This window comes from Nanorana parkeri, unplaced genomic scaffold (genome assembly GCF_000935625.1).
Source record: "Nanorana parkeri isolate BGI_ZX_2015 unplaced genomic scaffold, ASM93562v1 scaffold432, whole genome shotgun sequence".
NCBI classification, from domain to species: Eukaryota; Metazoa; Chordata; class Amphibia; order Anura; family Dicroglossidae; genus Nanorana; species Nanorana parkeri.
This window is the reverse complement of record NW_017306700.1, coordinates 756942-779189: the sequence shown is the minus strand read 5'-3', so window position 1 is coordinate 779189 and position 22248 is coordinate 756942. Positions and strand designations below refer to the sequence as shown.

Genomic DNA, 22248 nt, shown 5'->3' with positions numbered 1-22248 from the left:
TTTAATTTTCCACTGAGTGTGACGATTCTGACATGAACTCTGCAGCAGTATGTAGGGGGAGCAGAGGCGTCCAGAACCAAAAAGGACTTGGAAGTGGCTTTCCGTTCCGCTCTTTGCGCTGGGTGTCACGGATCTTTAAACGCGGATTATTTCTACAGTAAGCAGGCCAGAAAAATAAAGCCATTTTCGTCAGCTCGGTGCCAAGACAAATTCTTTCTTCCCCAAAGTACGTTGCTGGCAAGCGGGTCGCCCTCAATGAGTTGTGACTGGAATTGGCAGGGGGAGAGCGTCAGGGCATTGTGCGCTCAGTCAATGCGACTATGCTTTTTGGCACCGCAACACAAAAGGGTCAGAAAGCACTTTTTTGTCACACTGCTTTGAGAAGCGGCTTTGTGAGATGTGAACTTTTCCCACTGCTAGTGAGCGTCGGCTCTACCCGAGGCTGGAATTTTCTCTGCCTTCCTGGGACCTAAACGGTCGCACTGCTTGGTGGATACGTGGTATGCTTTTTTTCCCCCTCTTTTTGTAGTTACAACCTGTAGATTTAAGCCACCAGCAGCCCTGAAATTGTGCTGGGAGTGTCCAAACTCAATACAAACAGCAGAAATTCACATACATTCATATGTCATTTCATTCGGCCAGTCTTCTGATTCAGACACCCCTGCCAGACAGCACAGCCAGGTCCTGTACTGCATGAGACCTCTCTGCAGTAGTCAAACAACACAGCCTAGTCTAAGACCAGCCCCCAGCCTGTGATTGGATAATTAGTGGGGCACACCAATGAGATGATCACTTTGCACCTGTCAGGGAGCTTCCTGTTTTAAGGTGCCCATACACTCTACAACCCTGTAAAGTACTTTAAAAAACGTACGATCTGCCCATCTTGGACAGGCAGATCGTACGTTTTTTTAATTACTTTACAACCATCGCAAGACCTCAGTCTTGCGATGGTTGTAAAGTAATTAAAAAAACGTACGATCTGCCCATCTTGGACAGGCAGATCGTACGTTTTTTTAATTACTTTACAACCATCGCAAGACCTCAGTCTTGCGATGGTTGTAAAGTGTATGGCCACCTTTAAGGAGCCCATACACTGCACGATTCGTACGATTCTCGGCGGGTTAGTGGCCTGCTTGTTCGACAACTGCCGAATGGGCCAGTGTGCGCACGCGCACACTGCCTGTTTGCAGTGATCAGAAGCCGGCACCTCATTGTGGGCATTTTCGATGATCGCAAGTACGATCTGCCTGTCCAAGATGGGCGAACATACAAGCTTTTAATAAGCTTACGACCATCGCAAGACAAAAGTCTTGCGATGGTCGTAAGGTGTATGGGCACCTTTAGATAAACAGCACACCCAGGTCCTGTACTCAGTCCGTCCTCTCTGCAGCAATCAAACAACACAGCCTAGTTTGGAATCAACCTGCAGCCTGTGATTGGATAATTAGATAGTGGGGCCCACTCAAGAGATCATCACTCTGCTCTTTGCACCTGTCAGGAAGCTTCCTGTCTAAAGGTGCCCATACACTGCACGATTATCGTACGATAATCGTATGCGATCGGTTTTTCGTACGATAATCGAGCAGTGTGAACGGAGACGTGCGACCGTTTCTACTGTACGGTCGCACGTCTTCTGTCGAACCAGCATGTTCGAAAACCAGCCGGGAATCGTACGATTCTCGGCTGGTTAGAACGGTGCTCGGAAGATAAATGCTGAACGGGCCGGTGTGCGCACGCGCACACTGCCCGTTCAGCATTGCGGTCATCGGAAGCCCGCCCCTCAGGGGGGCGGGCTTGCGATGATCGAGAGTGCGATCTGCCTGTCCAAGATAGGCAGATCGTACGTTTTTTTAATCCCTTTACAACCATCGCAAGACTAAAGTCTTGCGATGGTTGTAGAGTGTATGGCCACCTTAAAAGGTATGGCCAGGTATGTATGGCCACCTTAAAGGTGGCCATACACTCTACAACCATCGCAAGACTTTAGTCTTGCGATGGTTGTAAAGGGATTAAAAAAACGTACGATCTGCCTATCTTGGACAGGCAGATCGCACTCTCGATCATCGCAAGCCCGCCCCCATGATCGCATGTACGATCTGCCTGTCCAAGATAGGCAGATCGTACGTTTTTTTAATCCCTTTACAACCATCGCAAGACTAAAGTCTTGCGATGGTTGTAGAGTGTATGGCCACCTTAAAAGGTATGGCCAGGTATGTATGGCCACCTTAAAGGTGGCCATACCCTCTACAACCATCGCAAGACTTTAGTCTTGCGATGGTTGTAAAGGGATTAAAAAAACGTACGATCTGCCCATCTTGGACAGGCAGATCGTACATGCGATCATGGGGGCGGGCTTGCGATGACGGCAAACGAGCAGTGTGCGCGTGCGCACACCGGCCCGTTCGTCAGTTGTCGAACAAGCAGGCCACTAACTCGCCGAGAATCGTACGATTCCCGGCGGGTTTTCCAGCCTGCTTGTTCGATGGAAGACGTGCGACCGTACAGTAGAAACGGTTGCACGCCTTCCATACACTGTACGATTCTCGTACGATCGCGGGATTTCCCACGATTCTCGTACGAGAATCGTACAGTGTATGGGCACCTTTAGGTGGACTGCACAGCCAGGTCCTGTACTCCATGAGACCTCTGTGCAGCAGTCAAATAACGGGACTACTCTGGGACCAGCCCCCAGCCTGTGATTCACTCTGCACCTGACAAGAAGCTTCCTGTTATAGATGGACAGCACAGAGCCACTCTTGTGCAGCCCCTTGCTCTCTAATTTTATTTTTTTTTGTTAGCAATTCCATTACTAGATTAAATTGTGTATTTTATACCTTCCTGGATTTCAGGTTTTACCACATACATTTAAAAAAAAAAAACCACATCAGAACCGCTAATTATATCCAATACAACAGTGCTAACGTATTAATCCCCATCCATTGTAAAATTATGTATCATAGCTATGGTGGTGTCATTGTACATAGTTTCTGAACACACTGCACCCTCCTGTTACATGTTTCTGTGCTGTAAAACCTTTCCCCTCATAAATGATTGGTTAAGTGGGTGATGTCTGCAAACACACTGCCTTACATTCTTCACAATTTCATGTTCATTACCATTCAGAACATCATCACAAGTTCAACAAATTTGCTAGATTAGGCTGGGGCAGGGGTGGGAAACTCTGGCCCTTCAGCTGTTGTGGAACTACAAGTCCCATGAGGCATTGCAAGCCTGACAGTTACATACATGACTCCAGGTGGCAGAGGCATTTGTAGTTAAAGCACAGCTGGAGGGCCGGAGTTGCCCACCCCTGGGGTAGAGGGTCAGCTAGCTGCACAGAATTAAATTAGAACCTATGCACGGGTTGCATGTGTCAGTTTAAAGGCGACATTTATACCTTTGCCTGAGGACTACCCTCAATGTAGATTTTAGAGCCAAAGCCAGTAAAAATGATATCCACCAGAGAATTTAGTTTGAACAGAATGTTACACAACTCCAGCCAAAACTCTTCATGTTAGTGGAAAAGTTGCTATTTGTAACTCCACTGGGACGTCTCTCGGAGTCTTAAGATGACCTTAGACTAACAGATTTCCCCGTCCACGCTAAACAGTGCAAATGGCCAAATCTCCTGCTGCCGCTACTGTATTCTGACAGCCAGTGCCTGCCGATGTCAGAATACATAAACCTTGTCTGCAGCTGGTTCGTTGCAGTCACCGTTTGGCTGAACATTTTAGGCCCGGCTCAATTGACAAAAGTCAATTGAGCTTCAGCAAACATCTTTTATTGGCCGAAATTCTAACAGTGTATGGCCAACCATAGGGATAGACAAGCACAAAAAGCAAAATAAACCTCACATGAGGGATGAGGTTCAGGTTCATCACGACCATGTGTTTGCAATAACCTGGATTTGTGAAGTTTTGGACAAAAGCTTTACATGTTGGCCATCAGAAATAAGGGGCAACCTATAGTATAATGCAGTAAGGGATGAGCCTTCTATAGAAGGAGCATCTCCAAACCTGAAGGAAGCTCCTTCCACTGCTGCCCAATCATCTGTGACTGGGAAATTACCCACCCTCAGCTGCTCAAAAGCAAGAGTGGGATGCAGTGATGTCATTGACCTTATATGGCCACATGGTTATATAAGGTCAATGACATCAGCACTAGCGTTGCGCCCCTTTGTTTATGTGCAGATGCCAGGCGGAGAATGCCCCAGCCCACAGCTGATTGGGCAGGTGGCCCATGACATTTCTGTGTGTCAGGGTCAGACCACGTTTGGTTCAAACCTGAGCTCAAACCTAAATGCTGTACATAGCCTTTGCCCATGGTCAGCTGAGTCACCAGAGCCAATCATTTGAAGGAATGGATAACCCAGCCCCCATTCTATAAAACGGTGGGCTCCCAGCTGCCATATTGTCAATGTGTGTTGGACGTGTTAAGGAGAGATACTAATTTTTTGTTTGTGTGTGTTTTTTTATATTTTTATATATTTTTGCATTGGCAATTGTCCCCCCTGGTAGTACCTGACTTCCCTTAGGGTCCCCACACACCTTACGATTATCGTACGATAATCGCGGGAAATCCCGCGATCGTACGATGATCGTAAGGTGTGTGGAAGCCGTGCGACCTCTACTACTGTAAGGTCGCACGACTTTAAACTTACGGACATGTTTGAAAACCCGCCTTCAATCCTGTTTATCAGAAGGTTCATGTACTTTGAGCAAAATAAAAAACAAACAAAACAAGCCTTTATATTCCCCTTTTCCCCATTGGGCAAATAGGGACATTAAAATAGAACTCTGAGGGAACTCTCACATTTGCACTTGCACATTATGGTAACACATCTAATGTCCTGCTGCGTTGCAGTGCCATTCATTTTGTGTGAAACCCCAACGCACCTGCATTGTAGAGTGCTGCCGTGCACAGTAGTGTAGTGGTGCGCTGAGTTAGAAAAAAGCATCAGGGCTGATTTTTAACACAATTGAGTCAATTGGCAATTGGTCTTAAAGTACAACTCTGGGCAAAGTTTTTATAAACCCTTGTAATGGGGCTACCCCCACACTGAAAGGGTTAATGACTTCTTTTCGCCTAGGTGCTAAAATAAAAAGGTTCACCCAATCCTCGAAACCGTCTTGGTCCTAGGCTGGTCCCTCCAGCTTCTCTCCTCCTACGTTGCAGCGATGGTAAGTTACTCGGTCTCCTCACGTCCTATACACAGTATATTAGATGAGATGACTCGAGGGTCCTTAGACCTCTGCAGAGGAGGGGTCGAGAGGCTCCAGGGACCGCTCTAAGAATCGGGTGAGTATAACGTTTTTCTTTTAGCACCTAGACGAAACAAGCGGTTAACACTTGCAGCGCAGGGGTAGCCCCACTGCAAGGGTTACTAAAAGTTTTGCCCAGAGTTCTTCCTTAAGGTAACGCACGATAGCGCATGACATAACGCGTGTTGCCGCGTGGCAAATAAGTAAATAGGCCCAGACAGAGGTTCTAACCCTTCAAAAATCTAAGTATTAAAACGTTTTTCTGGAGTTGGGCTTTAACTTTTCTATCATTAATCATGAAAACTTTTCCTTATAAATGGACCCGCTGTGGTTTATAAATCTCTCTTTGAGTGTCTGTGCAGATTAGCGCAGCTGCATGTGATCTGAGCAACACTCACCTGCTCCACCCGAATTTCATACTCCATGTTCACTTTCTTGCCTCTGAAATACTTGGCCCTGCCGGGAAGGAAACGACAGATAAACATTAGCCTGGCTTCCTTGTCCTGTTGAAGTCATGTTCATTGCCAGCGCGGTGATAGATTACAGAGAAATGTTATGTAACCGCAGGTTTAAAGGGACCAGTTTATATTCCAGAACGTGCTCCTACATCACATGTAAGGATACTGGTGGGGGCAAATGTGACAGCTTGTTTCCTTCTCCCGTCCTGCCAGCCTTTAAACTCTGCAGCTGGCCATCTTTGAAAGTTTAAAAAAAAAAAAAGGACAAAAAATGTTTTCTTCCATAAAACTATTACTCACTTTGCTAAAGGTCTGGGCGGCTCTCTGTTAGGTTGTATATGTGAAAACTTAGACCTGCCAGACAGAAATACTACATTGTAACAAAGCAAGTGAAACGGATGAAAAGATCACCTGTGCGTAGGTTTGCCACCTGTCCAGGATTCACCTGGACAGTTCGGGTTTTGAATGCTGTGTTCGGGTTTCATGGCAGCAGAAACCCGGACACTAGATGTCACGCAGGCAGGGGCAACCAAAACTAAGATAGGGGCTAATGGCCCCCCACTGAAAATAGTCTCAGCTTTGATATTCACATATGAATGGGTGGTGCTACTTACATATGAATAAGCCACGACTCATTCTTCCAAGAAAAAAATGTCCCTGCGTCGCTAGAATGTTCGGGTTTCACTTGAACAAAGGGTGGCAACCCTACCTGTGCGATTTGTTCAAGTAAAGGGCCCAGTCCTATCTCCATGTCCTGGATTGCAACTTGGCATTTAGACAATGCCGAACTGATAAGCCCTGGTTCACACCTAGGAGTTTTTGAGCAGTTCGAAAAGCGCTTTTAACTGCCCACCACAAGAAATCTCATGATTTTCAATGACCTTGGTTCACACCTGAGCAAGCAAACCCCTAGCAGGAAAAAACATACACCTGAAAAGATACAGGAGCTTGTTTGGGCAGTTAAAAACACTTTTCCTCCCCATAGACTTCATTGGAAATGCCCAAAAACACGCAATAGAAGCATGTTGCACATTTTCATGTGCGTTCTTCCATTGCCCTCAATGGTTTATGAGCTGGCAATCAAAACACACGAAAAATGGTGCCACCTAGGTGTGAACCAGGGCTAAGACAGCCCATACTTCCTGATGCCAGCTATCTCCAGCATTAGCTGAACCCTGTTTTGGGGGTTTTACTTACTACAAAGCAGGGGTGGGGGACCTCTGGCCCTCCAGCTGTGGTGAAACTACAAATCCCATGAGCCATTGCAAGATTCTCACAGCCACAGGCATGACTCCCAGAGACAGATGCATCATGGGATTTGTAGTTTCACCACAGCTGGAAAGCCGGAGGTTCTCCACCCCTGCTTTAGAGACAGTAAGGGTAAGATAAAACCAGGAGGTAAGATGTGTCAGTACGGGGGTACCTGGCTACAGCTGAATGGACAATAACAATGCAGAAGGATTACGTAACCAATCCAATGTCTATGAGCCAAAACATGAAAAGCCCAGAAAGCTTTTTAGGGGTACAACATGACTAATCAGATTGGGACTCCATTGTCCAATTACTATTGTTTCCCAAAGTACCTGGATTATCTATACATGGCATCTCCAATATATTCTGCTCTGGTATATGGTAACATTTGCCCAGTGGCTTAACTATAGCCATAGCAGCCCAGGTGAATGCTATGGGGCCTGGGGGTGGAAAGGGCCCCATTAGGTTGTTGAGGCAAATTATACATAGAACATGTGAAGATATACAGTACTGTGTCATTAAGGGTTGGAGTGGTTGCAGTTGACAACTGTAATCCCCTGTAGGGTCTACAGTGTATAGACAAATTCAGGGGCACAAGAGGAGTCTTTTGTATCTCGGCATTGTTACTCACAGCTGAGAGAGGTCATCAGGGGGCACATCACATTTTTTATATGGGGCCCCGTGATCTGTTGTTAAAGCCCTGCATTTGCCCATATACCCTGAATGGAATGGCAGGGGAGGGAAGGAACAGTGAGTATGTGCTGCAGGGGAAGGGAACAGTTAAAGGCTAAGTGCACTTTAAAACAAAGGACATTGATCCCTTTTGCCCCTTCCCCTGACCTAACCTAACCCACCCTTCCCCTCTACACTTGCATACATACCTTGATCCAGTTCCACTATTTACAACAGTCTTCACTGTCCTGGTCATGCCTGATCATTATTGCCCAATGGATCTCTGTGTCCTGAGACCATAGATCATCAGAAATGGTGCCATAGAAGTCTATGGGGCTGTATTGTACAGGTGCAGCAGTTTAGCAAAAGACACTGGGCAGGGCTGTCACCATTCAGTGTGCAAAAATGCTGTGTGTCAGCCCACAACAGCGCTTAAAACCCTGAGCACATTTCTTTTATATCAAAAGGTATCTTGCAGGTTTTTTACAGCGATAAAACATGAGGAGATGTGCATGGATTATAGAGATGAACTGCATATGTTTTGGTGTTTTGTTTGCCTTGACATTCGCTTTATTGGTGTATGACTGAGTACAGAGCTGCATTGATTTGTCTCTTTTATATCTTCCCGGAGTTCAGCTTTAAGCTGCTCACATTCACACATAGAATTACAAAACCATAAATGTGCATTTCCTTTAAATCCAATTTCTGTTTTTAGATAAAATCTCGCAGCGGAGATGCCTGTTGATGTGTGTGTGTGTGATTCCTCTCGTCTCCTTATGGGGTACATGAGAAGGATTTCTCTCTGGTGACACTAACAAAAAAGAAAATCCCCCATGGGAATAAAAAGGATTCTTTTTCTTTTGTACGTTGACTTATTTTGGCCGGGGATTGTATGACCCCTCAGTGCGGAGGCTGCTGTGTATGTAGATCATGTCCGTCCGTCTCACCAAGCGCCGTTTGTGGGAACGATGCAGAGATACGTCACGTCTGGCTGATGTCTGCGCTGCAATAATGACCGGGGACAGAGAAGAGTGTCACCCACTGCGAGCATCCCCCGGTATCAGCGGCCGGAGGATCCGGGGGGACAAGGCCCTACTGTATCAGGGCTTTTGTGTGCAGATAAAGGGTGCCAGACAGCAGCGAGAGGCGCACTGCCTGGGAGATGGCGAGCAAAGATAGAAGAATGTTCTGCAGCCATCTGGGCTGCTCTGTGGGTCAGAGGCATTGCATAGCGACACCGTTCATAACGGATTCAGCCTTTCTTCTCGTCTGTGGTTGCTTAAGATCACCGAGAATTGTTGTTTCCTAATCCTCGATCTCCGCATTATCTCCGTTACATTTGTAAAACCTGAGAGAGGGGCTTACTTCAAATTTGGCATTCCGAATTACTGGGATGGATAAGAGGGGCGACTTGTAGCACAGGCAGAGACGACCTTGGCAAAAGACACACTTTAGCGCAGTTACAGAAGCCTACCTTGGTCGGCACCAACAAAATATACATTGTTTAAAGTACAACTGAGCTTTGAGATGAAACCAGCTAAGTACATTCCAGGTGCATCAAAAGTAAAGGTGTTCTAAGTGTCATGTTTTTTTAGAAGGCAGCCACAGCTTATGTAGAAAAGGCTGTACCCTGCCAGCATGCTGCAGAGAAAGACCCTTGCTCTCTGTATGGAAGCAGTTGTATCTCTGCAGAGGTGCAATATGCCCCCTCTGAATCAGAGCCAGGATTTTCCAATCAGCAGGGAGCATGTGCTTTGCTGGTTGGAGAGCTGTAGCTCTAACTCAGCAGGGGGTATATCTGACTTCTACAGAGAGACCACTGCTTCAACACAGGGAGTCCTTTGGTGTGTGAAAAGGGGGAGCTTGACTGACTATAAAGGATAGCACGTCAAAAAAGCGGTTGTCAATAGATCGGGACAGACCCAAAGTGTAGTGTTGTAAAAAAAAGAATGTATTATGAGTATATAAAAAGGCAAAAACACAGCCACCAATACACTAGCAAAGACAATTAAACCCAATACATAACATTTACAAAACTAAGACCATGTGGGCAGGTAGGATGATTGGCCTACAATATAATGAACATGGATAACCTGATATAAACCAGCGGGTAGAGATTAAATATGCGTACGGGATAAAATGAAACTTTGGGTGATGATCCCTCTTGGGGTTAAATGATAAAGGAGGTGGACAGCCGGGCCCCGTCTGGCTGGAGATTTTAGCAAGTGTAGAACATATCCACAAGGCAGACGGTGAACTCCATGTTTGCCAACAAAGCAACAACAAGTGTTCCTATAGTCGATTTAAAAGTCGAGAGATTCAGAGAGATCGGAGTGTCTTTTAATTATCCTGAAAGGCCGGTAACTACATATGTATTTCAATCCCCTCTTCTCACAGCACAGCCTTGCCGATAATCAGCTGAAGAAGGATTCAGTAGTGATAACATAGTAACATTCTATGTGCAGATTGGCGTCCACTGTTTATCGTTACATAGTCTCTATATTTAATGATGTTGCAAGCGGCTGGTCAATGTGGATACTCGCCAAGAAAACAAATTCGTTTTTGGCTGGAGATGACAGCCAAGGGGAACTATCTTATATTCAGGTAGTACTTTGAAGGTCTGTGTGTATAATGAACCAAACTACTCACTCAGATGGTTGTCCGTGAGGTTTGTCATGGATTTCCTTTCCTTTTGCCGTTTTTCTTTGGACCAGAATCATCCTTCAGATGTATTTGAGAGTTTCTTCTGAAAGTGTTTAAAAAGTCCGGTGATCGATCCCTCTTTGGAGATATAAACAGAAAAAAAGAAATTGCCATGGGGCTTGGATCTCTCCTTGGAGATATACAGGTTTCCCGGCCATCTGGCAGTAGTGATCCGCTGTTAGTCTGGTTAGTTCAGTCATAAGTAAGAGGTCTGTAGGCCATCCAAACCGGCAGCCATGCAACGTCTATGCGTTTCGCCCCTCCCACACGGGGGCTTCATCAGGACGTACTTGCAAGCAGGGTGAGAGACTAATATATAGTCAGTACACACCTGACGGCGTTCATTCTCTTAATCACGAAGGTCCATTCGCATTGGAAGTATAACATAGAAATGTCACTAAACATCTTAAAAAGAATCCCACATATTGTAGCAGAAAGTGTTATATATATATTTATATATATATATATAGTACATTCATATAGGAGAAAACTCAAACAATTACCTATAGATGTCTCTACAGTATAATATAATAGGGGGTTCGTATACCAGCTGAAAATTCCCATTCTTAGTATAGGAAGACTCAGAGAAATACATTAAAGAAGAACTATGGGGTTAGGGCTTTTCCCCATAGTTCTCCTTAGGTTAACGGGAGGACACAAACTAGTGTCCTCCCGTTACCCTAAGCTCAGTATACCGCGAGCTACAGCTCGCGGTATACTGAGACGCCAGAGCCGGAGCGGATCCCAACATCGATGTGGAGATCCGCCCAGCTGCGTGAGTGACAGCTCGCTGCGCCCATCTTTCTAGAGGCAGAGCCAGCTGTACCCGCCCCCTCCCCCGTCCGTTCTGCCAGTCAGCGCTGGCGGAGTGGGGAGGGGGGAATCCAGCCCCTCCCCCTGTCACGGCAGAGAGCCGTGACAGGATCGAGAGGTGAGCAAACCCGGTATGTGTTCGCTCACCTCCCGATCTACTGAGCCGACCTGTGACAGTCTCATTGTCACAGCTCGGCTAGAACTATGAGGTGAGTGGAAATCACTCATGTCATAGTTCTCCTTTAAGATTTAGCTAATTGTTTAAGCCTATTGGTATCATAGTGTCAAGTCGATCCACATCTTCTCCATTTGTAATAGGATTGTATCAAAATCTCCCCTCCGGGGGGATAAGTTTAGTGCATATACGATTTTCACTTTTAATCCATCTGGTAGCCCTCCATGGAATTCAGTAAAATGTGTGGCTATTGGACTTTCATTATATTTTTTTCTTGATGTCTCTCAAGTTTTCACCAATGCGCAACCGCAGTTGGTGTTTCGTTTTTCCTATATTCTTCCTCCTGTCCTGGGCCCCCTCCAAGTGGCCGAACTCCAGGGCCCGGTCGCGGCCGCGACCTCTGCGACCCTGGTAGTTCCGCCACTGCACAGTTCACAAATTGAGTTATGTTAAAGATAAACATTCGTTTTATCAATGAAGGGGCAGAATTGGCATTTGCCACAAGGGAACATCTCCTTTGGTCTATTTGATCCTAGCAACAAATGTTTAGGGGGACTAGGCCTATATTCTGAGCGGACTAGTGCATCTCTAAGGTTCTGCGAGTGGCGCACTGTTAGTAGCGGTCTGGGGCCCACTATATTTTATAAGCCAGGACATAAGTCAAAAATATGCCAGTGCTTGGTCATGACTTGAGTCCTTTGGTGTAACAGTCTGGAAGGGGGACTCACTGTGGCTGTTCTTGAAAACAAACTGTAAGCCATTGTACATCTGTAATGTATTTAGCTAAATTAAACTGAATTTCTAATGAGCGTGAGGGTACGTTCACACTATAGCAGCAGCTGCACCGGGGTGGGTGTTACCTGGTGTGGGCGCCGTGCACACATTATGACGTGATTGACGTCATCACACATGCGCGGTCATGTACTTCACCGCCGGTGACCATCTTCGTGATGGATGCTGGCAATGGATGGATGCCCCCTCCCCGCTTTCTCATGATGCTGTGTTGGGCTCTAAGCTCATGACCGAGTGCCTGACTTTTAAGAGTGGGTGACACCAAAATGACTGACATTCATTCTGATGATATCACTCGGTGTGCTCCCTCCCGTATCACCCTAGTGATGCCACTGCAGTATAGCACAGTGGTCCTACTGTAGTATGTAGTATCGTGCACTAGGTGCTTTCCATAGGCATTCATTTAAATGGCAGGCTGTGCGTTGTGGTGTGGTGAAAAAAAGGAGTGCATGCACTCCTTTTTTTCACTGCATCACAACACACGGTATTGGACCATACATCACATTCATGGCACAATGTATCACAGCCATTCACTATTAGTTATGCCTCTTGAAAAGGAACACCTATTGGGGTGGATATAAAGTGGACCTAGTATCAGATATACAGGTGAAACTCGAATAATTAGAATATCGTGCAAAGTTCATTTATTTCACTAATACAACTTAAAAGGGGAAACTAATATATGAGATAGACTCATTACATGCAAAGCAAGATAGTTCAAGCCGTGATTTGTCATAATTGTGATGATTATGGCTTACAGCTCATGAAAACCCCAAGAACCCCAAATCCACAGCCTCAAAAAAGTAGATTATTACATGCAATCAATAAAACAAGGATTGTACATAGAACAATACCGGACCTCTGAAAAGTACAAGCATGCATATGTACTCAGTACTTGGTTTGGGCCCCTTTTGCAGCACTTACTGCAATTACTTTTGCACGATATTCTAATTATTCGAGTTTCACCTGTATTTGTCAGGGTAAGTCCATGGCACGCTGAGTAAGATGTACACTTCCAGGCTAAATAAGTAAAGCATTATAAGCATTTTAGTGGTCATATTGTACATCAGACATAGAAGGACAGCTGTGCAGGAAGAAGGCTTTGATTCACAAAAAGTATGGGCCATCCAAATTAGAAGATTTAAAGGATAAATAATGCATTATTTTATACAGGTGTATTTGGCATCAGACAAGGTATATAATTGTGTTCGTCTCTCACTATCCTGATTTCCAATATTCTTCCAGATTTGCATTTTATGTCTCTGTTAATACCGTAAGTCATGACCTAATACACCAGTGAACTGACTATAATATCTGTTACAATGCTGCCCTCTAGTGCTGTCAGCTTTCATTACAGCGCTGCCTGTGTCATAGGGCTCTGTGGTCCTGATTTATCAGGCTGCACTGGCTGTAAAGAAAAACTCTGGGCAGAATAAACATTAACCCTTGCAGTGGGGCTACCACCATAATGCAAGGGTTAACTGCTTGTTTTTCTCTAGGAGACTGAATAAAGAAGACATACTCAACCTGAGCCTCGCTCCTGCTGCAGAGAGCATTCACCTCTCTCCCCCTCCGCTCTGGCAAACTCTTTACCCCAACCTGTCCGTCTATCTCCCGCTCTGGCTGCTTTTAGGCGAACCCTTTTTAAGACTCATCTCTTCAGGGAAGCCTATCCCACCGCAACCTAACCACTGAACCATCACTTTCTCACACAATTAATTCCCGCACAGCTACCTCCTCATGTATCAATTGCCCCTCCCTTTTAGAGTGTAAGCCCCCAATGGCAGGGCCCTCCTTACCTTCTTGTCCTGAATTGTATTGTTACTGTACTGTCTGCCTTATATTGTAAAGTGCTATATAAAGCCTTTATAATAATAATAATGTTCCTTGGCATCCTCACATATAATACATTGCATGAGAGGTGATGACTCATGGGTCATTAGACCGCCGGAGCTAGAGGGAGAAGAGGCTGCACGGACCGGTCTGGGAGCCACGCGGGACAAAAGATCAGGCAAGCATATCTTTTGACCCTGGACCAAAACAAGCACTTAACTCTTGCAGTGCAGGGGTAGCCCTACTGCAAGGGTTAATTTTCACTCTGCCCTGAGTTTTTCTTGAAATGGCCCTTAAACTGGCCGTGTCACTAGAATAAAACCTTGTAACTAAGGTATTCCCGAAAATAAAAGTATTATTACTCATCGATTATGCCACATGTACTGCCGGTCTTCACTCTGTTTATAATCTATGGCACCCAAAGAATCTTCAGCATCCAACACGTCTGGGACTGTCAGGGGCCGGGTCCCCCTCTGCATTCTCTGGTTTGTTCTTCCGGCCCCTACATCACTATAGGACACAGTAATGATGTAGGAGCTGGCTGGTTAAACCACTTCAGTCACTCAGCAGGGAACCAGGTAGATGACACACACAGACGTGTTGGATGCCTCGGATTGTTCACACAAAGTAGCTCTTAAGGTGGCCGTACACCTTACAATTTTCGATCGGAAATCTTCGTTGCTGCCAAGACCCCTCGATTCTAGCTCAAATAGCTCATCATGCACAGACCAATGTAGATTTCAATTATTGCTCGTTAGCAATACTAACTCAAAGTATTTCGTCGATAGACAGAACGCATTTTGGTTTGCGCATATACAGTGTTTTTCTTGCGATTTTCTTTCGTACAAAACCTCCACTAATCCATTGATTTTCGTTCCGTTTCCTGTCTGAACAATCGAGGAAATTCGGCCAGTTGTATAGTAATTGTGATCGTTCACTTCCCATCAACTGGCCTATTATCGTACGAAAAACCCGATCATAATCGTTTTACGAACGATAATCGTATGGTGTATGGGCACCTTTAAAGGGACTAAAGACTGGCTGTGTGGGCAATTAAAAATAGGTGAGTTTTTTTCCATTTGCGGGGAGATCTTTTCAGGTTTTTAATCTAATGACAGATTTGCTTTAAGGTATGCTTGACATATGGTAAGACTAACAGGGCCGTTCCTACCTTATTCGCCGCCTGAGGCAGCCAGGAGAAGGGGGGATCGGCGGCCGGCCGAGCTGTCAGCTGGGCAGAAGGCAGCAGCCATTCGAGCTGTTAGCCGGGCAGAAGGTGGCAGGTGGTCCAGCTGTCAGACAGGGGGTGGGGGCTTGGGTTGGCAGCCAACTATCATTGGTTTAAGGCAGGGGTTGCCTAATGGGATTTGTATTTTCACCAAAGCTGGAGGGCCAAAGTTTGACTAGCCCTGATTTAGTATGAAGCTGATCTGTTTTTTAATATATGACTAGCTAATGTATTCTGAGATTGGTTGCAAACAGGTTCCTTTCCTTACCAATCTGTGTGTGGGTCATCAATCACCAGGAGATTCTTAGGTTTTAGGACCACAGGAGGAGGCGGAGGTCCGGTCGGCTCTACCAGACCTGCGGCAGCCTGGGTAGTCTGCTTTACTGCATTGGAGAAAGAACTGAAGAGACTGGAACCTGGTGCAGAAGAAGAAGATGGAACCTGGGAATGTTGCTGTTGCTTCCTCTCCATGGCCGGGGACACAGGGGAACTGGTGGAATTGTCTGGCCGTTGAAGGTCCATCATGTAGCCATTGGGAAGGTTGGCCACAAAGCTGCTGTCGGAGAGACGTCTACGTAGAAAATTCATGGCTGTGGCTTAGTGAGGAAACTTGGAGGCCTTTCTACTGTTTGGGGGTCAGCTGATGGACCTTTCCAGTTGGGTTCCCAAACCTTTTCCTAGTCTTTGTGCTGTAGAGAAAAGAAAGAGGTTGAGTCAGCTAAAACATATCAATGCACTGAAAGCAGAGAGGAAAACAGAGAATAATTCATAAAGGTTGAGATAGTGAGCAATTAACGTCAACACATGATAGAACCCAGACCAAGTGGACTTGAAAGGAGCAGTTACCCATGTCCAGTGTTATCTTATCTGTTTGCGCAAGCCTAAAAAGTATATTCTGTGGTCTAATCACAACCTCAGAACTTTTTTAGACCTTAAAATTGCAGACAAAAACATAACCGTTTCCCTACTTTAAAGTTCAGCAAAAACAAGATTATATATGACCTTTTATAGAAATACTACTAAGGTCCGGGATAGAGGTTCCCATAGATGTAGATCATTTTATGTATTTGATGTATTCATGTTTCTCAGTGCACCCAGATATCTCAAAGCAGTGGGATAATGGGTATAATATTATATGATAGAGTAACTGTGTTTGAAGACACAAGGTACTAAATCAGAGGAGTAATTAGAAACCTCAGGGCCCTGATGCAAGAAACTATGAAGGGCACCCAACATCCCCCCACTCCCCCACCCCCAATCTAAAAAAAGCATGATTCTGATACTTTTTTCCATTTTCAATAAACAAGTGTTGTAAATGGCTGCTGCTGGTGGTGTAACTAATCCTATTGTTACCAAAATGTATCCTGCAATCACAGTAAAGCATGTTCCTATCACTGGCGGAACTACCAGGGTCGCAGCAGTCGCATGAGCATATTTAGGAATCCTAAATATAGTGCTCGTTCTTTAACCCTTTCACTGCAAGGCATTTTTAAACACATGTTATAATCCACATTTTAGGCCTCAAAAATTACTTCAAACCCCCAAAACATTATTTATGCAAAGACCCTAAAGAATAAAATGGTGGCAGTTGCCAATTTATACGTTACATTAGCACAACTCATTATAAAACCCCAAATTTTAGTAAAAAATACACTTACGTTAATTTAATTTCCCAAAAAACAATATAATACCCGAGAAAATAATAAAGGTGAAGTTATGACGAGTAAATAGATACTATTTATTTATTTATTTTACTTAAATACTATCACATAAAGGGTCTTACAAGCCCCTTATGTGATAGCACATTGGAGGTGACAGGTTCTCTTTAAGGTGACATTAGGGGTCATTTAGATCCCTTGTGTCACCTTTCCACTCCAAATAAGCTTTTGGAGCACAGATTGCACTCTGATAGCTTCTTCCCCGGCTCCTGCAGCTGAGGTACGGAAAGTGATGCAATCAGCCTCACTTCTGGCCCCATTCAGCGGGGAGGAGAACATCAAATGGATGTTTGCTGGTATCCATCCCTGCTTCCCGCCAACACCCATGATGCTGGTCCTGGGCCCGCAGGAGGGGCAGAGTAGCCAAGAAAGCAAAACAGGGTGTCCGGCAGGGTGCACTACACGGGCCCCAAAGTGGTGGAACGCCAGGACCCGGTTGCAAATGCGGAACTAGATATATCATCATCAGATATATTTTTTATAATGAATTATTGCATGCATGCTCAGTAATATGTAAGTGTAAAGTTGCCATAAATTCCCCCAGTATGTTTACTCAGATCAGTGTAGCTGTATTACTTTGTAATGTTGTCCTGCATTGGCAAAATGCAAGGTAATGTCAAGTAGTGGCGCAAGGTAAGGACAGCCCAGGACCCTGCACTTTTATAACAAAGTTGGCATTGGTTCCCTTAACAAGTAGTTAAAGGAGAACTATGGGGTGAGTGAACTACACTCAACCCCAGAGTTAGAGCCGACGTGCGACATTGAAGCTGTCTGGAGGGACAGACGGTGGAGGGAGCAGGCATAGACAGGCAGAGCCAGCTGTCAATCAGCCGGTAGGGTGGATCTCGACAGTATTGTCGGGATCCGTTCTGGCAGCGACGCTCTCAGCATATAGCAGGCATTTGCCAGCTATATGCTGAGTTTTGGGTCACAGGAGGATGTTAGTATATGTCCTCCCGTGACCCTAAAGAGAACTATGGGATAAAAATGTTAGTTCTCTTTTAAAAAATGAATAAAGTCACCAAAGTCACCAAAGAGGATTCCACACATTTATTTGTGTAACATGACAATAGTCAGATAAAGCCGACCTTTTGGGGTCTCACAGGGTCTCTTTATTAAGGTGATGTTGTGACGTCCTATGTCACCTTCCTAAGTCTCCTTGGGTAGGGTACATGTGAGTGCCCAAGATGTCGGCTTTATTTGACTAATGTGACGTTCCACAAATAAGTGTGTGGAATGCTGATCGGTGACTTTTCATCCTTTTTGCTGTTTTGGGCGGTGCTGTCCGCTGCAGTCACAAGCGCCATCTTGCCACATGGGGTGGAATACTCCTCGGAGTGGATCTCAGATCAACATTGTACTTCTGTAGCAGTTCACACTTTTATTTAGCACCAGATAGCAGATCTGTGAAAGTCATCAACTGAAAGCAAAAGCTTCTTCCCTGTGATGGATGTTTATCCGCGGTGCCAGGCTCCTGACAAGAGGGTCTTTAGTGGAAGCTGAGCGTCATCAGTAACATTTCCTGAGCTGGGAATTAGTTACAGAGAATAACACTCCTCCCACGCTAAGCTAACATTACACGGCTTCAAAAACTGGATTACATTAAAGTCAGAATTTCTGTTCCATCCTGATAGCGGATGTAACATGTGTCTGTTCTAAGATGGTGCGTTCCCCGCTGATTACCGTAACTCACTCTGAATCCTTTATTTACATCACTGTACGGTTCATATCCTTAAAGTGACATTAAACCCTCAGATTTTTTAACATAAACCAATACTGTAATGTGTGCCTTACTGTAATTCATGGTTGTTTCCCTTCTCTTTGCTGCTCTTCCTTTTAAATCCTCATGTCTTCTCATGCTGGGGGAGAACTTCCCTTTTCAGCTCAGGGCCTCTTCCTGTAGTGCTGCCTCCGGTTACAAGCCCATAGAAACGTATACACAGACACCGTGTATCCATTCCAGAGACAAGGCAGTCTGCTGCAAAACAGAAGTTCTGCCCAGCATGAGAACAGATACAGATTTAAAAGGAAGAGCAGCAAAGAGAAGTGAAACAGCCATGGATTACAGTAAGGCGCACATTACAGTATTGTTTTATGTTAAAAAATCTGAGGGTTTAATGTCACTTTAAGGACTCATTTACGTCTTTGCATTAAGGCAACATATTCACAATAAATGGGCTTTCAACGCATCCTAACGTGCCTAAAATCACACATTTCACATCACTTTTTCTGTAACGCAACCCATGGCACGGCGCTGAATCCCACCTGTAATATATTTTATTGCTTGCTGATCTTGCCAGAAGATTGGATTTTTTTTTTTTACTTCTTTACAGGGTGACAACACTGTTCGTGCTGTAGTGAAATCACAAAGCATTGTTGTCACCCTGAGGACCGGTTAGTCTTAGATGGACTTGTAGTTTTAAATGAATTTTATGTAAGTGACAAAAGAAGAAAATTAAAGCCCAACTCCAGGCTAACATTTTTTAAGAAGAACCCCCGCACTGCAAGGGTTAAGAGCTCCTTTTTGCTCAGGGCAAAAAAAAAAGTTATACTGACCTGTCTAAAAGCCCATCAGCTTTTAGACCGGTCCCTGGAGCGTCTCTCCCCCTTCTCTGCAGCAGTCTAAAGTCCCTGAGTCATCATCTTCTATACACAGTGTATAGGACGTGAGGATGCTGAGCGACATTTCATCTCTGCAGCGGAGGAGACAGGCAGGAGGGAGCGCTGTCAGAACCAGCCGTCTCCAGGTATCGGGTGAGTATAACTTTATTATTTTTAACCCCAGGTAAAAACTAGCACTTAACCCTTGCAGGGCGGGGGCAGCACCACTGCAAGGTTTAATAACATTTGTAACCCTTTCTTTAAGCACATATTCAACAGTTTTGTTTTTATTTTGGTAAAAAGATTTTAGACCCCGTTCACATTGAGCGATTTATCGCGCGGTAATTCCCGCGATATCGCGGCAATTTACCGCGCGATATCGCTCTCCAATGCTTCTCAATGGGGCAAAGGGTCCTGCGTGTCATGTGTCGCTACCGCAGGACCCTTTTTGGAGCGGATTTAGCCGCGATTCAAGCTTGCTTAATGCAAGCATTTGCGCGATTTTGAGCGATATTGCACGACGAGCGATATTGAGCGCAACTTTTTCCTATTGGGCTGTATGCAATCAGGAGCAATATCGCTCGAAATCGCTAAAAAAAAGGGTCATGTAGGAGCGACGAGCTACAAGCGATATTGAGCGATATTGAGCGACGAGATGTGAACAGGATTGGTGAAGCTACATAGAGCGATATCGCGTGGAAATATGAGCGATATCGCTGCAAAAATCGCGCGATAAATCGCTCAGTGTGAACTGGGCCTTATGGTCTGTCCCAATCCCTGTAACTGTCATTTTTCCTGGATAGCTTGGCCTGAAGGAGACCTTATGATGAAGGGAACTTTATAATGCCCCGTGTACTGTAAGAGTGGCTGGACAGCTTTAAAAAAACAATAAATATGTCATAAAGAAGGTGGTTGGAAATTATGCGCAAACATTTTCTTACTGTATATCATACAAACACATTTTATTATGTGCCCCTCCCTTTTAGATTGTAAGCTCATGTGCAGGGTCCTCCTAACTATCTCGTCTTGAATTGTATTGTAACTGTAATGTCTTCCTTATATTGTAAAGTGCTGCTCAAACTGTTGTCGTCTACATCTCCAACCTTGTCTCAGAGTATCACCCTAGCTGTCCCCTCCGCTCTCCCAATGACCTCCTGCTTTCCAGCTCCCTCGTCAACTCCTTCCATGCTCGCCTCCAGGACTTCTCTAGAGTCTCTCCCATCCTCTGGAACTCTTTACCCTAACCTGTCCGTCTATCTCCCACTCTGACTGCCTTTAGGCGATCCCTTAAGACTCCTCTCTTCAGGAAAGTCTATCACACCTCAAACTAACCACTCAACCATCACGTTCTAAGACAATCCATCCCCACACAGCTACCTCCTCATGTATCACTGGCCCCTCCCTTTTAGATTGTAAGCTCTCGAGGGCAGGGCCCTCCTTACCATCTTGTCTTGAATTGTATTGTGATTGTAATGTCTTCCCTGATATTGTGAAGGGCTGCGCAAACTGTTAGCGCTATATACATCCTGTATTATAATAATAATAATAATAATAATAATAGTTTAAAAAAGATAATTAAAGAAAAATAATAATCATCATCATATTATTATTATTATTATAATAATCATTATATTCATACTATTGATGGAACCGATTTAAAATGTGTCCTTTCCATTGAAAGGGTCAGTTTCCTCTTTGGCCTCCATGTGGCGATATAATAACAATGTTGTTGAGATCTATTCCAGACGCGCTGAACTGTTGCCTGCGCCTTCTTCTTAAACACCCCCCTATATGTTGGCTATATTTATTCACTGTGTAGGAAAACCATCGACAATATGCTGCATTAAAATACCATTTTTTATATTTTGTGGAACTCTTGCTTTCTGGCTGCAGTTACAGAAAGTAGTCCTTGGTAGCCAACCTCAGCGCTCCAGCTGTTGCACAATTGCAAATCCCATCATAGTAGCCATGCCTGTGGCTGTCAGACTCTTGCAATGCATCATGGGACTTGCAGTTCCACAACAACTGGAGTGCCAAGGCTGCCTACCCCAATTTAGTATCTGCTTCAATACAGTTGTTTGTAGTGTTCAAACCACGGTTACCCCTGGCTGCAAGAAAAGAGCATTGTCATATTGTTAAAGTCCTTCCAATGGCTCCCCTGCCTTCTGTATAACAAGTATGCAACTCTCTCCTTTATCTCCCAGTACCTAAAACATGTTATAGTTACCATCTTGTCTTGAATTGTATTGTGATTGTAATGCCTTCCTTATATACAGAGGCGTAACTAGTGAACTCAGGGCGCCGATGCAAGAATCCATGAGGCCCCGAGACAAGGAAAAAAAAAAACACTCTCCTCTTTAATGTCCCCAGCCTCCCCTCATCTCCCCCTTCATGTCCCCAGCTTTCCGCTCCCGGACCCCATGTCACCTTCATAGTTCCAGCTCCCTATCTCTCTTCGTGTGCGCAGCAGCTCTCTATTCGGCAGCAGTTCTGTGTGATGAGGGGGCGGGGATAACACCGCTCCCACTCATTGGCTGCTGCGCCGGCTGGATCATACTTCACGCTGCGCCCAGAACAAGGTGAGGGGAGCAGCATGAAGCATGTAGGGCCCAGGACAGGAGGAAGAGGTCCCGGTACGGACATTAGCGGTTACCGGGATAATAAATATCCTGGTAATCAGTGGTTACCAGGGGCCCCTTCCTCCTGTCCTGGGCCCCCACCAAGTGGCGGAACTCCAGGGCCC

General features: G+C 45.1%; 1 protein-coding gene across 1 annotated transcript in view; it reads right to left on the bottom strand.

The window, feature by feature from the left end:
- Window positions 1–22248, bottom strand: part of SYN3 (synapsin III) — a 258300-nt gene that overhangs the window by 188136 nt on the left and 47916 nt on the right. The window contains exons 2-3 of the mRNA XM_018560102.1: window positions 15455–15875; window positions 5660–5717 (exon numbers count right to left, since the gene is read on the bottom strand). Of these exons, the coding sequence (XP_018415604.1) occupies window positions 5660–5717; window positions 15455–15774 (378 nt within the window). The 5' untranslated portion in view covers window positions 15775–15875. The remainder of the gene's footprint in view (window positions 1–5659; window positions 5718–15454; window positions 15876–22248) is intronic.